This window comes from Pristis pectinata, chromosome 10 (genome assembly GCF_009764475.1).
Source record: "Pristis pectinata isolate sPriPec2 chromosome 10, sPriPec2.1.pri, whole genome shotgun sequence".
Taxonomy (NCBI): Eukaryota; Metazoa; Chordata; class Chondrichthyes; order Rhinopristiformes; family Pristidae; genus Pristis; species Pristis pectinata.
In genome coordinates this window covers 85255558-85273022 of record NC_067414.1, presented here as the reverse complement: position 1 = coordinate 85273022, position 17465 = coordinate 85255558, and the positions used below count along the sequence as shown (strand labels likewise).

At 41.0% G+C, this 17465-nt stretch overlaps 2 protein-coding genes across 7 annotated transcripts in view; one reads left to right on the top strand and one right to left on the bottom strand.

Moving 5' to 3' along the window:
- amd1 (adenosylmethionine decarboxylase 1) overlaps nucleotides 1-7714 on the bottom strand; it is a 30912-nt gene extending 23198 nt beyond the window's left edge. For 2 of the 4 annotated variants that reach the window (XR_007957026.1, XM_052025031.1), the window contains exon 1: nucleotides 7349-7688. Coding sequence is in view for 1 of the 4 variants with exons in the window: in XM_052025029.1 (XP_051880989.1) it covers nucleotides 7349-7455 (107 nt within the window). In the remaining 3 variants the exon portion in view is untranslated. Of the gene's footprint in view, nucleotides 1-4652; nucleotides 4760-7348 lie in introns of all 4 variants that reach the window. The other 2 variants (XM_052025030.1, XM_052025029.1) reach the window with 2 other exon arrangements.
- A 722-nt stretch (nucleotides 7715-8436) lies between these two features.
- Nucleotides 8437-17465, top strand: part of LOC127574823 (cyclin-dependent kinase 19) — a 135119-nt gene continuing 126090 nt past the window's right edge. For all 3 annotated transcript variants that reach the window (XM_052024216.1, XM_052024215.1, XM_052024217.1), the window contains exon 1: nucleotides 8437-8729. In XM_052024216.1, coding sequence (XP_051880176.1) covers nucleotides 8602-8729 — 128 coding nt within the window. In that variant the 5' untranslated portion in view covers nucleotides 8437-8601. The remainder of the gene's footprint in view (nucleotides 8730-17465) is intronic.

Genomic DNA, 17465 nt, shown 5'->3' with positions numbered 1-17465 from the left:
CTTTCCTATAATTTGTGTTGAAACAAGCATTAATTTAGAATAAAGCAAACTGTTTATATTTTATGGGCCAAAAGAAATTAATGAACAGACAACTCCTCTGTATAGTGGAAGCAATTTTATATTGCCCCTTCTCCAGATTTGCTTTTCCTTTAAAACTGTGGCCAACAACCCCAAGCACTTTTGCTTGTACTTTAACCAGTCATCAACTGGCCATTCTTGCACTCAAAATTACTTTCATCCAAATGACATCCAATTTTCTATGTACTATATTAGGCTAATTTTATCCGTGCTCATACAACCTGATATATTATTCTAAACTCAAAACTAAAAAGATAAAAATAAGACCTCAACACTTTGTTTTTTTGTCAACATTGGCAATACCTCCTTATTCAGATATCTGCCTTGAACCTTGCTGTAGCTTTCTATCATATCTTCAATTCCACATGCTAATATTTAGTAAGTTTTATTACTGAATCATTAAAATCATCCAGATAGCAATCACTGATTTCCTGATTTCATCTCTTCATTACCCAATGAAACCAGAGGCACTGCAAACCCCCTTGCACAACAGAGTCATACAGCAGAAAAACAGGCCCTTCGGCCCAACTCATCCATGCCCACCCAAATTGTCTACTTGAGCTAGCCCCACTTCCCTGTGTTTGGCCCATTTCACTCTAAACCTTTTCTATCCATGTAAACATGTATTCCATTTTTATAGTTTAAATATCCTCTAATGGAAAACTGCTTTGAGATTTTTTTTGTATATGTACAGGCAGTCCCCAGGTTACGACAGGGTTCCATTCCTAACAACTGTTTGTTATCCAAATTGCTGGTGAGTTGGAAATGAACAAAAAGTATGTGAGAGAAGATCAAAGAAGCAGCTGTGATGGGAGAGCAAACAGGCACAGAAAGTGGCCAGACAGCCTCACTGATTCAGTGAGTGAGCAAGTGAGTCTGCTCAGTGCTCCCAGCTCTGCCTCTCTCAACCCAGCCCCTGATCATTGTGGCTTGGGCGGGGATATGAGGAGAGAAGGTACATGGAAATGCCCCATTCCCACCCAGCAGAAGATGCCTGCAGCAGGTGGCAAATCCATCCCCATGCACCCTGCCGGTCTCCCAAATGCCCACATGTACAGGCTGTCCATGAATCAGGCATTTGTTACCTGGGGAGGACTTGTGCCATTATTTTTGCTGGTACCATTTGCCATGTGCATGTATAATTTTATATACTGTGGAGACGGAAGAAATGTTTTCAAAGCCCATAACTCCATCCTTGTGATGGGATAGATCACACCAACGAGTTCCAAACACCCATTGAAACTAAAGCAAATTCTAGATTTTGGTCCACAGGCAATGAAACCGTGCTCAGATTCAGAAAGCCACATCATTCAGCTTGTTTCACCCCTAGGCATGACATGAGTCCAATGCCAGAACCCACTCTTGCTGAAACTCCACTACATTATATAGAGAATCGCCATTTGAACCCTATCTAATCCTTTTAATTATTTGTGATTTAGTCTTTATGGCTAATGTTAATTTTGAAAGCCTGCTAATATATTTTTTGTAATTTTAATGGTTTTTGTCCGTCTTTCAAAAGCAAATCAAACTAGGAAAGTCATTGGTAACTCTCAGAGCTGACAAAGTTCCATCTCCAGTTTAGCCAGCTATCAGGATAGTCTCAAGAATAGAGCCTTTGTACTACATTACGCAAAGTTCAGTCACTATTCAAACTATGGTATTGGACTTCAGGGTCAGGGCAGCAAATCTGGCCCTAGACAGGGGAACTGTGGACAATTCCAAGTGGGGGTCTCAGGCTAGCATAATCCAACCCTGCAATACAAGTTCCCACTTCTGGGTTTTAAGACATTTTTCTCCAACCTCTCCCTATGTAAAATGATTTAATTTTGCATTCAAACAGATGGTTCACCTGCATTAACCACTTCAAGGAAAACAAGAACATTGCATGAAATAAGTGTACCAAAGGACAAGATGACAAATTCAAAACTCCTTACAACAGAAATGCTGTACTGGTTCGCAAACATTTCCAAGGAATTCCTCGTTCAAAATGAAACAACTCTTGCAGCATCCACTGGTTCTCAGGATTAAAGTATTTTAATGTTATAATTTTATTAAAGTAACTTTTTGTAGAATAATGCCAATTGGAACTGCAGGATGGATTTTGCAATTTGACCAAACTAATAATTGTGGCAAATTAATCACTTTACCCAACAAAATTATTAAACTGATTAATAGTGAACAAACAGTCTTACAGTCCCAACTTATTTTGATTTTGTAACATCTAGATAAATCAGTAACTGCAGCCTTTAATTTCAAAATTCAAACAGCTGTCCACATATTAGGCTTCATTCAAAGGATAATGTTTTAGAAATTTACCTCACTAAGCTATTAAATGAGATAGTGCTTTGAAATGTTTGAATCCCAAAGGATTAATATCAGCAACATTCACTAATTATCCCTTACACCAACGTTACAAAAGACATCATTTCAAGAATACAAATTAGTTAGAGCAGCTATCCATATTAAAATGCCAGACATGACTGGAATAAAACTAACAGAAATTTATTTTTGGAAAAAAATTCCACCCATTTCAGTGATAGCAAGTTTCATCTTTTGGGCGAGATCATAATCAGTACCTGGTTAATTGGATAGATGAGTTTTCACAGCATTATTCAATGAAACTGGCAGAATTGGTTAATATGAACAAATGCAGCATAATGCTTGAAAAACATACAGGATATTACTTGTATTTGCTCCACTTGAGCACTAAATTATACATCACTTCTTCCTGCAGAAAAAATACAACCAGAAAGATATGAATTATTACTGCTTTTAGGATGCAGTATAAAAGTTAAATTTATGTTATTTTCTAGAATTTTATCCTGAAGTTGGAAATATAAATTGAGATTCCTCCTTTCCAGAATGAATGTGGCAAGTAAGTCAAGACATGGATTTGAATGAAGAGTTTCTATAGCTCACTAAAAGGGAATATAGTAGTTCAGGAGAAGCGGACATTTTTTTCCTCTATGATTAGGAAGCAAGCAGTTAGATAGGTAACTATGAATGTAGTTGGGGACCTAGTGCCTCATTGCCTTGGGGAGTCAAAAACTAATTTTCTTAAGTGGCCAAAGGATTTTGCCTGCCTTTCTTTTGAGCAAAAGCATAATAAGATGGCTTCATATGGGATCCAGGGCCAGCTAACCAATTGGATATAAAATTGGCTTGACAGTAGGAGATAAGAGCAGTGCTAGAGGGTTGCTTTTCAGATTAGAGGCCTGTGACCAGCAGTGCACAGCAGGGATCAGTGCTGGATCCACTGTTGTTCATCATCTGTATTAACGATTTGGATGAAAATGTAGGTGGCATCGTGGTTAATCAAGTTTACAACAGAATCTTGATCAACTGGGCCAGTGGGCTGGGGAATGGCAGATGGTGTTTAATTCAGATAACATGAGGCGTTTGATTTTGGTAGGACAAACAAGGGCAGGGTTTGAGTTTATGAGGAGAGGCTGCATAGGCTAGGACCTTTTTTTCCCTGGAGCATAGGAGGCTGAGGGGTGACTTTAGAGGTTTATACAACCAGGAGGGGCACAAGATAAGGTGAATAGCAGTCTTTTGCCCAGGAGAGGGGAGTCCAAAACTAGGGGGCATAAGTTTAAAGTGAGAGGGGAAAGACTTAAAAAGGACCCAAGGGGCAACTTTGTCCACACAGAGTGGGTATACGGAATAAAATGCCAGAGTAATGGTAGAGGTAGGTGCAATTACGACATTTAAGATATTTAGATAGGTACATGGATTATGGGCCAAATGTAGGTAATTGAGACTAACTCAGTTAGGTGACTTGTTTGGCATAGACAAGGTGGGACTAAGGGCTTGTTTCTGTGCTGTATAGTTCCATGGCTATGAGTGGTGAACCTGGTTTTAAAAAGTGACATTCATATAGCAGCTTAAACATAGTCAGAATGTTCCAAAGTATTTTACAACCAGTCAGGTACATTTGAAATGTACTCACTGTTTTAATTAAGGCAGCCATAAATTCCCATACAGAATATCTGACAACAAACATGCGCCTTTAATGACTGATATAATTGAGAGAAAAACATTGGTCAGGGCATCAGGGTAACTCCTTACTCTTCTTCAAAATAGTGTCGAAAGATCAATGCCCACTTAAGGGCAGGGTTTTGGTTTAACATCTCATCCCAGAGACATTTACTAGGTACATCCCTCAGTACTAGAATGTCAGCTTAGATTTTTGTGTAATGAAAGCTGGAACAATTACTAGATGTGGATGGAATGCTTTTCCACATCTCTTTTATGCTTGACTTGTATATCTAAACATGCCTGTAACCAGTTTTCTCAGTCCAAGATTGCAAAACAGCTACTGAATACAATGGTCGTTAATTAGTTTTGGCAACTAATGGAACGAAGCAATTACATGGACTCTGCAAGAGCTAAATGAAAGCCAATGCTACAACTACAGATTTTTAGCTGGTGTTCTGAGAGTTGGGGGGGGGGGGGGGTGAAGGGAAGAGACCTTTATCATACATGTACATCATACATATGATTTGCACTGCAAATTAAAACATTTTGTTTGACTTCAACCTGAGCAAAAAGTTACAAGCTTAAGAACTTACCCCCTTTTAAGGGATATATGAAAGCCAAATTCAGCAAATACCACAACACAATGAGAAGCAAGATCCATTACTGATTATATTCCCCTCTTGGTTCAGAACTGCTGAGTCTAAACACAAAACAATAATCCGTTATAACAGATTTCTGGCTCAGTAATGTGTTTATCTAGAACTATCTAACCAAATACATTGTCTAAACAATTAAAGCAATGTGCGGAACTTTGTCCATTAAGATCAGTCCCAGGATCTGCTGAATTAGCTTCTATTCATGTGACTCCTTTGTCTTTTGGGTGAGACATTAAACTGAGATTTCACATGGGCAGCTGGATGCAAGGATTTCCAGAGAGCTAGATTGCCATTCTTCCTCCCTCCAATGCCCCATCCAGTTATCAGCCTTCAAAGAACATCCTAAAATTATTGAATTGCAATTCCTGTCACCTTTTTAGGCAGAAATTGTTTCCCTAATTACTTTTGAGAGATAGGCACATGCATATTCTTATAGGATCATTAGCAGCCTCCAGAAGTAGCTCAGAAACACTGGGATATCGTGTCACTGGATTGCTCTACACGGATCCCACACGAAAGGGTGAATGATTTATCTCCTGTTCAGTAATGATTAGCTGATGTGTTAAATTGTGCTCAGGCAATATATAAAATACTTTTGAAGGTTTCATTTGAACCATCAACTTAAAACTCCACCAGCAGTCTAATTTGTGAACTCTTCTTCAATATATTAGTAAATGGAAGTCCGACCGTTGTGAGAATTTTAGTTACATTCTAACACTTCATCCATTTTATAACTTAACATCTCATCCTTCTTGCATTTACTTTCACTACTTTTCACAAAGTAGGTAAAACTTCCGAGGAGCGAGCTGATCACTTCGTAAACTAAACGCAGCACTATGAGGGGACGCCATCCGTGTCCGTCGAGTAACTGCAAGAGCTGAGCATTGCGGCAGTGCGTTGATCGACAGATAGCTAGCTCTCTGGCTGGAGTAGTCGCCTTCGCAACAATGGCGTCTCCTCTAATACAAGGAGGCTATTCGTAGATCACGGGGGGGGGGGGGGTGTCCAAAACCTCAAACGCATGGGAAATGCGGGGGTTAATTAAAAAAAAGCAATACAACCACGTCGGGGTGGGGGCAAAACAACAAATTTAGACCGAGGCTTTTAAAACCGAGATTTTATCCTTTGTCGTGCTAAACTATGAATCAATGCGCGAAAGGCACAAGGAATAGAAAAAGGAAAACGGGGCGCTTGAAATCAACATTCACTTCGCACTCATACCGTGTTGCCCCAATTTACATATCGTTGTTTGAGGGTCAGAATGGAAGCCTATCAACAGGAGTGTCGGCGGCGGCTCAGCCCTAAACACGCCAAGAGCCCGCCAAAAAATGTCCTAATGAAGTGCCGGGGCAACGCTGCCTCAACACAGGATAGTCGCCGACGCGGGGAGCAGCGTAGAATGCCCTTTCGTGGAAAAAATACACTTGCACTGTAATTTGGGGGAGGGGAGGGGGTGAGAGAAGGTAGAAAATGTGTGTTCAGGAGGGCTGGGGCTGATTAACTGGAGAAAGTGCTTATCAGTGAAGCGGGAAGGGGGTATACATTCATTTTGTGTTCCAGGGGGAAGAAGGGAGTGGTGATGATGGCGGGCAATCTGTCTAGTCGGGGGCACAGCTAGCCGTGGTTGGATGTACGTGTTTAAATGTGCGGGAACGAATGTTTAGTTTGTGGTTGAGCTTTAGGTAACAGACTTTACGTCCCGAATAACGAAGTCAGTCGTATGCTGAAACCCATGTTAGCCTTGACTGGAGACGGCCAAACGCTTCTCGACCCCACCATTTCGTATCGAGAGAGAAGCCCCACCTCCACGCACAGCAGCTTGAGGACGAAAGATGCAGATTTCACCCCGGAGGCGTGTGGACTCGTTCGCAAAGCTCGGCTAATGGAGGCAGCCCCGAAGAACGGCCTTCACTCCCTTCAACAGGCGTGTACACGTGCATAGCCGAGCTCTGGCCGGCCGCCCAAGTGAAGCTCGAATATAAAGACCCACTTACAACAAATACCAACTAAGACAATTTTTCACCGCCGACACAGGGTTTGGGGGCGAACTAGCCGATGTTATTTTATATACAAAAAAAATTCTCGCGGATCGGCCCGAATAAAAGTCGGTCTTTCTGCACGCTGTGGATCCGGATCCACACCCGGAGCCCGACCTGTTGCTAGCGGCCGGGGCAGCTGGTGCCACGATCTCCTCTTCCACCCCTTCCCCCAAACCCAACATATTTTAATCCCATTCTTCCTGCTATCAGTATAATCCTTTAAAGGGAGGCGTGGGAGAGAGTGAGTAGACCGCGCCCAAACAAGGAGGTATTAACTTTACACCCCGGACCCGCCATGCAGCCCGACCCTACCCTAACCTTCAGCTTCTGTTAAATGAAAGAATCAGATACACGCCACGCATTTCTAAACCATTACAACGCAGGTAATATAGTAACAGTGCCGAGCCTCTGGGCCAGTTTGGGACGAATTGTTACACTGTACAGTCAGACATTGCGGCATATTCCTTTCTCTGGGCCAGTGGCTCCTGCTTCGAACATGACTTGTGATATTATTTTACGCGAAGCCCGACATTTCTACCGTCGCGACAACCATACGCACGACGCGAAGATGAACATCTCTCTCTCATTCAATACCTTGGAATGGTCCGAAGGTCTCCCGATCCCTTGCACTTATCCTGCCGAGAAAACCACACCTCCAACAGCTTCTCGGTCCCTTCGAAAAAGTGTGCACCGTTTTCCATCGTGAAACAAATCGCACGAAATGAAACAAAAAAATAACTTTTTTGGGGGGATTTTTTTCTCTTTTTTCTCCTCTTGTTTAAAAAGCTTAATTAGAATAAGTTAGTTTCAATTGCTCTGTTTCAGCGGGGGTTCTTAGCAGTACGATTTTAATTAATTATTTCTCTTTTACTTGTTTAACTTAAGGCCAATCCCTTTTTGACAGAGAATTGCTTTGAGCGACCGCTAGCTAATGTCGCCGGCCATACTGTGAATAGCAGCGCGTCGTGCGCGGCCGTTGCCCTTTTATAGCCTCCCTTGCCACACCCCCCCCACCCGGCTACTGGCCCCGCCCACCATCTGCCCCCGCCGTTCTCCCCCGCCCTTCACCTGCCTGGGACACAATGGGGCGTCTGTGACGTCGGCGACGGAGAAGAATGCCGCGCGCGATCGCCGCTGACTCGAGCCGCGCAAAACCGTTGGAAAACCGTTCATGACGCACGAGCAGCAGCGGGACCGGGGAATAGTTAAAAAAAAAATCTGGGCCCGTTTCTTTCATCCAGAGTAAATAAATGACCTTGGTTCGCTTTTTAAAAAAAACGTAACAACATGATTGGCTAGTTTTACAATCAATCAATGTTTCCAGGACTACCCGTAGCATAGCGAGAAAGCGGGAATTTAATTTCAAAATTTGGATTACGGAATCGATGCATAATAACCATTATTCCCACTCTTTTACATCTGGTGGAATGGTCCTAAGAGCAAGAGACGGGACACGCTCCGGTGCCTTTCGCCCACCCGCCCGCTCTCCTTGGACTAACAGTCCCTAATCTTGGGGCACCGCAAACCATCCGGCCGTCCGCAGGGTTGCATGACGGGAGATGTAGTTTGGATCCCAGCGGCGCAACAGCGCCCACGAAGGCAGGATCGTGGAAAGGCTGAACTACAAGTTCCGGCATGCTCGGCGGGTCGCCATTTGTATGCTGCGAACGTCAACACAACAAACGTACAGTAAATGTCGCCGTGTGAACTTGTTGGAAGAGACCAAAACACGAAATGAGGAAACGATCAATGTCTAAACTAAATAACTGACACCCGTTTCCCTCTTTTTGTAAGAAATCCCTCTTCCTGAAAGTGTAAATTGTTTACACATTGATGGAGTGACAACCATGGATTACGATTTTAAAACGAAACTGGCAGCGGAGCGAGAGAAAGTAGAAGATCTGTTTGAATATGAAGGTTGCAAAGTGGGTCGTGGTACCTACGGTCATGTTTATAAAGCAAAGAGAAAAGATGGGTAAGAATTTAATGCTGTTTTCGTGGGGATGCTGATGTTGTTGCCGATACACGAGTTCTCTTTATATAAAAACAATCCTATTTCTGGCTTGCTCGGTTCACGTGCTGCACAAACCAGTGTTTGTTTCTGATTTGTAAATGCATCGTAACAGCCTGTGTTTACACTCCTTGTGTTGTACTCGCTTGTTTCGGGCCAAGGGCCCCAGCTTTCATAACGTTTGTTTTGGGAGCTGTGTTCGTTTAAAGCACTGTTGTGTTTTGCCGATCACCAGCCGTGAAACCAGAGCTTGACATATTTAACTTCCATCATCTTTTTGGACTGATCAAATAAAAATGTAATCTTTACCTAAATTAACTTTTAGTTGTGTATAAGTGCAATTTGTAAGTGGTAGGAATACTCCGATTTCAAAAAGTAAATCTTTCAGTTTTTACTTTTTACTGGTATCACTCAATTGACAAATATGAGATTGTCATATATAACGGCAGTGATAATAGTTTGCATTTATTGAGGAATTACTGTTCAAATAAATTCCAAGACGTGGTAACTGAAAGAAATAGTGACACAGAATTATAGGGAAAGGTTGGACTGGAAGTTTTATTTAAAGCTGGTACTTTTTGAAGGGAGAGGAATTTAAGGAACAAAGTTCGGAGGGTAGGCCTAAGGATTTAAAGATTCTTTTAGTAAAATGGAAAGTAACAATATACTGAATGTCAGAGGCATGTGACCTGAAGACCCAAAAGAAGACATAAATTTGGCAGTTTGTTTTGTCTAGAGGTAAGTGTACTGTGTTTTATTTATGTGAACCCCACTTTTGTTATGCTTGCCTATTGCATTAGGGATTGTATTAGGACTTTTTTTGTTTTATCTTTAAAACTGAAAATAAAAACACCTGTGAAGAAATATTGTATTTTTCCTACTGATAAAACTCTGGGCTAGCAATAAATGCAGAATTTAAACATTTGCCTATAAGAATGCTGCACTTGACTTTCAAAATGCACATACTGACCAATCACATTTATCAGTAGGATATGTCGGCCAGTAGCAATGATGTGACGTCCTGGTAGATGGCGGTAAATTTTAATAAGATGACTTTGAAGGTGCCCATGTTGCTATTCCCAATTTCAATATAGTTGCATTTCAAGAATGAAAATATTTGCATTTCTTGAACTAAGCTTTTTAATAATGAAAATACCCAATATCGTGAACACTTGAAAAAAGGAAAAAATGTCCCTGAACTGAACCAGGAATAAAAACTGAAAAATTAAAGCTATAGTTATTACAAACGGATCTCTGTACTTGAGGCGGTCAGGATGGGAAATGTAAATAATGTTTTTTGCTCCTGATCACTGTTCACTGATTTTTGTTGGATAATGAGTGTATTCAGCAAGAACAAAAAGGGGCTGAAGTTTCTGCAATTAATTAACCTACTCAAGCCCATAGCTATGCCACACATTATAAAATAAATTGAACAAACAAGTGCACAGATTATTTTAGGTCTAGATTTATTGGCCTATAAAACCTGACTGGATTTTTTGGAAACAAAATTATCATCAATTGCAAAAGAACTGAACTTTTGACAATTTCTGTTTTGAGGTAGCACATGGTGCAATAACTTTAATGCTGACAAGACCAATCACATGTAACAGTAAATGTTGATAATGGGATTTGAAAATAAAGGGTACCCTGGAGCAGGTTAGCTGGTGGGTCACAGAGAGGAGATGTAAATGAGGTTATGCATGATGGAGAAACTGAGGCTGGAGGCAATGGAAGACAGATCTCCAGAGGAAATGAGGTCAGTGATTGACAGAGAAGTGAAGGTCTGCTGTTCATTGATGGGATTGCAGCCCAAAGTGAGGAATGAGGAAGTGTTAGAGAGCTGGTTTTCAATCTCTGCAAGGACATGGTCTGTTTGCCAAACAGCAACAGGGAAGGCCTTGCTGCAAGTTTAATGACATGTCTATGTTGGTGCTTGGTGAATGGAGTGCTGCAGTGAGTGATTGGAGAGAAAAAATGAAAATGCTGAATGTTGTGTCAGAAGTTATCTAAGAAAAGATATAGGAAGGTTAGGAGGATGGTGGTAAGGACCCAGGTAGATTTGATAATTCTGAAAAGAAGGGGTCTACTGTATAAGGTGGAGCTTCTGGCTGGTGATGTGGGTATGAAAAAATTCATGGAAGTGTGTTGAAACTAAAACCTCTGCTGAGAGCAGATTATTTGACATCAGAGAGGGGAAAGTTGGAAATGTTATTGAAAAGGTGACAAGAATTTGGCTTGGGGAGAGTGAAAGAGTCACAGGAAAGTGGAAGGAAGGAAAGATCCATGCATACCATCCTTGCTAGGATTCACAAGCAGGGCTGTTTTTGCAACTTGTAATTTCCAAAAGCTGTGGAAGCTTGTGGTTTTTGGAATCAGAAAGGAAGAATAAAATTGAAGTGGTGACTGAGATGAAGGATGCACTCATGACAACTTTGAGAAAGAGTGAGTTGGTGCAGCTGTAAAGGGAAGTAAAGAACATGCATATGTTGGTGCATGACATTAAGGATGGAGTGGAAGAAGTGATGCGAAGACCAATTCAAGAAATGCTAAATATTTTGAAGACTATATTATATATATATATATATATATATATATATATATATACACACACACACACACACACACACACACACACATATGTATATATATATATATATATATATATATATATATATATATATATATATATATACACACATATATGTATATAAAGTCAGAGGCACATTCAAAATGTCTAGGAATGGATTTCAATTTGGAATCCACCTGAAATAAATCTGAACCAGAGACATTTACTGAGTAAAGAGAAATGGCTGTGCAAGCAAGTTATGGTAGATTCTTGATCAAAGACGAACAGGGAAACAGACATCAATGAAAGGAATGGATGGAAATCACATAGGAAAGAAAAGTTCCTCCTGGAGTACCTTTCCATGCATCTGCAGCAGATGCATCATCTGCTTTCTCTCTACTTTCTCCCTTTTATCCAGGGCGCCAAAACCTCTTTCCACGTGAATCAGCAATCGTGTGAAGTATGTGCTTCTTTCAATTTACTGTACTGTATTCATTGCTCATGATTTGGTTTCTTCTGCACTGGGGTGGACAAACACCTCCACTTAGTTTGCAACCAAGCTCTGAAGTTTCGGTCACTTGGCACTTTAATTTTATGTCTTTCACCCACTCTGACCTATCTATTGTGGGGTTTCTACACCATTTCCACCCAAAGTTAAGGAGTGCTCATGGAATAACACCTCTTGTTCTAACTAGAAACATTACAGGCTTCCATGTTAAAAATTTATGGCAGTTTTATGTCAGATTATCAGCATTCACTCTACACTACTCTGGTGTAATTTTAGGTAATTATTTTGCACTTACACCTCCTCCAGACTGACCACCTTTTTTCATCTTGCACATTCACCCCTTTTGTCATTTATTCCCTCCTGCCTTCCTTCTATCACAGAATTTCCCTTGTGTTCTCTTTCCTTTCCCCTTCCCTAAATTTAAAAAAAACTGAATTTTATCTAAATATTCCCAGTTTTGATAAAAGATCATTGAATTGAAATGTTAATTTTCTTTCTCTGGTTGCAGAAACTGCCATTGAGTTTTTAGCATTTGCTGTTTTTATTTAAGATTTCCAGCATCTGCAATATTTTGATTTTGTGGTATATAGTATCTTTGTGTTGGAACACTGTCAGTAACTGTAACATAGGAGACCCATGCTAACATGTGTTCCTCTTCTTTTTGTAAAGAGATCTCCCAAGATGATGTAGGCGACACCAGAAACTAGCAGAAAGCCTGTCCTTCTCATGAGCACATATCATGCATTCCTGATATCACAGACACCTATGCAGACATATTCACCTGCACTGCGAGACTATACTGTTGAGGGTCAGGATGGGAGTATTGCGTTGGTTATCCCATTACAGGAAGGATGTGGAAGCTTTGAAAAGGGTACAGAACAGGTTTACCAGGATGCTGCCTGCATTAGATGGTATGAGCTATTAGGAGAGGTTGGACAAACTTTCCTCTGGAGCGCCAGAGGCTGAGAGGAGACCTGATAGAAGTTCATAAAAATTACGAGAGGCATAGATGGGGTAGACGGTTAGAATCTGTTTCCCAGGTTAGAAATGTCAAATACTGGAGGACTTTAAGTGAGAGGGAAAAAGTTTAAAGGTGATGTGCAGGGCAAGTTTTTTTTATACAGAGAGCAGTAGGTGCTTGGAACAGGCTGCCAGTGGTAGTGGTGGAAGCAGATATGATAGTGGCGTTTAAGAGGCTTTTAGATAGACACATGAATATGCAGAGAATTGAAGGCTTATGGATCATGTGCAGGCAGAAAAGATTTAGTTTAATTTGGTATTATCTTTGGCATAGACATTATGGGCTGAAGGGCCTGTTCCTGTGCTGTACTGTTTTTTGTAGCTCTACCATATTGCACATTTCCACATCTACCTTTGTTGTACCCTCCAACTAAGAAAATGAGGAATCATTATATCGACATGGAAAAGCTCTTGAATTTCAAACATTTGCTTTTTTTTTTACTTTGGCTTGTTTACCTGGCCATTTTCTGGGAAATCACAAATATAGACCATTATCACACTAATGGAAATTACAGAAGGTGCAGTTTGTGGCTGGCACATGATATTGCATGATGTCCTATTGTCATCGATCATCTAATGTTAAAGTTACACCACCACCCACAGGTGCCGATCGTCTTTAATATATAACATGTGGTTTCAGACTGTTGCCAATGTAGCAATGATCATTAACAAGTATAGCAATCACCTGATCAACAGCAGCTAAGTTTCTCCACTGGATGGCCTAGGATTTTATGAATAAAAATATTAATATTTTTTGAAACACTCAGATCTGAGTGAAATAATCTATTACTTGAAGTCTCTCCTTTAATTATGGTCAGGGTTAACTCTTAATACTCAATCATAAACAATCTCACAGCCTGAGTGTCTTCAAGCTGAGTTATTACAAATGGCAATTTTTGAGAAAATCACATTGCTCAAAACGTATAGGAACAGGCAACCAAGATAATCAATCTTCTGAAGATTACTTATAATTTTATTTCAGATACTAGTTTTATATCACTTAAGGTTTCACCCATATATTAACTAGATGAAATAGTCCAAAGTAGCAGCAAATTTCACAATCCACATGCCAAATATTTGACAATTATTAATCTTAACTTTTGAGGTTACACTGGTCAAACAACAGCACATAATCTCAGAGCTCTAACAATTTGCCAGACCTTTGCACTAGCAGTAAACTTCATCAAAATTTCGCAAAACACAGGACTTTGGTATGTAGTAACACAAACTCCCACCTGTCTGTAGTTTTCCCAGAGATAAATGACATGCTGGCAGATATTTAAAAAAATGCCACAACTACAAGTGAACTTCTGCATTTCTCACCAAAGCTTTTTAGACATAAGTCTGCAGTCCTTGTTTCAAACCAACTTTGAAGGTATGCTTCCCTTTTAAGAAAAAACAAAGTGAGACTATTTTCTGTTTCCTCCCTTTCCATCCTGAAGGTTTTGTTCTATCTTTCAGGATGACCCTAAAATTACTGCCAACAATTCTACTTCTGCATTGTTGAACTTCTGCCCTAACTTACTGTTCTTACCTATTTCTTTGCACTTGGTAAGTCCTTTAAAGCAGTGGTTTTCAACCTTTTTCATGCTGCGGACCCCCAGAACAAGTTATTGTTAGATGGCGGGCCCACAAAATCAAACAATCGATAATCCATGCATACAACACTTAAATTACTGCACATAGGCCCTATTGAAATAGTGACTATTTCAATCACCGATAATTACCAGCGGTGTCTTTCAGTGTTCAGTTCAGTGTGGAGGTTGTCCCTGTTTTGCACTGCAGAGTTTGTCCAAATGTGGTGGTATGTGCAACAAACATACGCGTATGCCATCCTCAATATTCAGTCTTGATCTGTATTTGGTTTAAATGGCAGTGACTGCAGAAAATGCTATTTTGCACAAGTAAGTGGTTGCAAATGGTAACAGAACATTGATGGCTTTGCCAGACAGCAGTGGATACTCCTGGGAACATGCTATCCAGAATGACAACAGTGACATTCGGTTGAACAGCAAGCGCAAAGTCCTGTCAGATGACAGTTCAGCCAATTCTTCTTGTTCACGTCCAGTTAAATCAGTAAGCATGCATTCAAACGGATTTCGAATCCAATCAAACATGCTTGTGCCATCATCGCCAAAATACTCATGGAAATAATGTGACAGCTGTTGAATATGGTTCAAAATGGTGCTCGCAATGGCCTCTGTCTTAGCCTCGTTCACTGTCAGAAAGTCAGCCAGCAACGGAAACATACCATAGACGCCTTGCTCGCATCTTCCCTTCCAGATACGGAGTTTTTTCTGGAAGGAAATGATATTGTCATGCGTTTTCAGAACATTTGAGCCAGGTCCTTGCAATGATAGATTTAAGCTGTTCAGAATGTTGAAAATATCTGCAAGATAAGCTAATCTAGCAACCCATGTCTCATCTGTCAAGAACTGTGCCAATGATCCATTATGCTCATTTAGAAAAATGAGCAGTTCATCTCGCAATTCATATACACGCTGCACAACACGGCCTCGTGACAGCCATCTGACTTCTGTATGTAGGAACAAATGCTTATGCTTGGCTTCCATTTCACGGCATATGTTTTCAAACAAACGATGATTGAGCGGCCTGGCTTTGATAAAGTTAAAGATTTTAATGCACGTGGAAAACACATCCGCAAGATTTTCATCCATATCCTTTGCAGCCAAAGCCTCATGATGAATCATGCAGTGGGTTGCTGCTACATGTGGAGCTACTTCTTTCGCTCGTGCGACTAGACCCGACTTCTGTCCCGTCATTGCGGCAGCACCATCCGTGCATACTCCAATACACTGTGTCCATGCCAATGCTGATTGTACAAAAAAAGTGTCAAGCACACGGAAAAGTTCTTCACCGGTTGTACGCCGTGGGAGCGCCTTGCAAAACAAAAAGTCTTCCAAAACCTCTTCTTCCCAGCAATATCCAACATAAACCAACAACTGCGCAGCACTGGCAACATCAGTACTTTCATGGAGCTGAATTGCAAATCTGACTTGCTGAAGATGTGCTGTCAACTGGCTCTGTGTATCTTCCGCCATATCGCCAATTCTTCTGCTTACTGTGTTATCAGACAGTGGAATGGCTTTCAGTTTTTGACTGGATTCTTTTCCCAGTACAACTTCGCACATACCTACTGCTGCAGGCAGTATAAGCTCTTCTCCAATTGTGTGAGGCTTTCTGGAACATGCTATTCATAATGCTACCAAATATGATGCGCGAAGAGCCTTCTCATTTACAGTGGCGCAGGCTGTCATTTTGCCTTTCTGCTTGAGGTACAGCTTCTTTTGCCGCTCAAAATAATCTTTCGGCTTACTGGCAATATCTGGATGCACTGTTGTTAAATGGCGCTTTAATTTCGCTGGTTTCATTGCATCGTCGGACAGTGTTTGCAAACACACAACACAGAGAGGTTGGTCCGCATTTGTCCCCACTGCGATGAAGCCATATGAAATGTATTCTGGATCATACTTGCGTTGTTTTCTCTTTCGGTCACCCTTATCCCCTTCGTCATCAGAATCTTCCGGTTTCTGGTCAGCTTTTCTCTTCAGAAATTTCTCCATACTCAGCAATACACGCTGCACAGTTTAATTACTATTACTGATAAACAAAATTATCAAAACTAATCTAAAATTTACACGCTTGCGCACTTTTCGTTTAACATTGACGTCACTGTGGCGTAAATGCACGGTAAGTAAGCAATATTATTAAGGCACACCAACAATGTCACTCAGTCTCGCTAACACTACAGTGCACAACAGAATAGCAGTGAGTAGTGAACACTGCTGACTACTCTGATTACACAAATCGAATACTAAGCGGCAGTTTACCAGAGGGGAACACCGTCTAAGTCTCTAAGATTGTCGCCTATAACAGATAGAATAGATATGGCTGATTTTCTGCATAGTGGAAAACTGGAGCAAGCAAGTAAGCTATGTCTTTGTAACAGGTCGCTTATCCATTTTCTTTTTGGCTTGCTCATGGACCCCCTGGCAACCCGCCGCAGACCCCTTGGGGTCCGCGGACCACAGGTTGAAAACCTCTGCTTTAAAGGAGCTAGCTGCACTAAACTGCAGTAAGCTGCACTAGATTAGTTTTGATAATTTTGTTTATCAGTAATAGCAATCAAACTCCAGGGCAGAGTACAAGGTAAATGGCAAGGTACTTGGCAGTGTAGAGGAGCAGAATGATCTGGGGGTTCATATTCACAGTTCACTGAAAGTTGCCTCACAGGTGGATAGAGTAGTTAAGAAGGCCTATGGGATGTTAGCTTTCATAAGTCGTGGGATTGAGTTTAAGAGCCGCGAAGTGATGATGCAGCTTTACAAAACTCTAGTTAGACCACACTTAGAGTACTGTGTTCAGTTCTGGTCGCCGCATTATAGGAAGGATGTGGAGGCATTGGAGAGGGTGCAGAGGAGATTTACCAGGATGCTGCCTGGATTAGAGCGTATGGAATGTGAGGAGAGGCTTAAAGTGCTAGGGCTTTATTCACTGGAAAGGAGGAGGATGAGGGGAGACATGATAGAGGTATATAAAATATTGAGAGGAATAGATAGAGTAGACAGTCAGCGCCTCCTTCCCA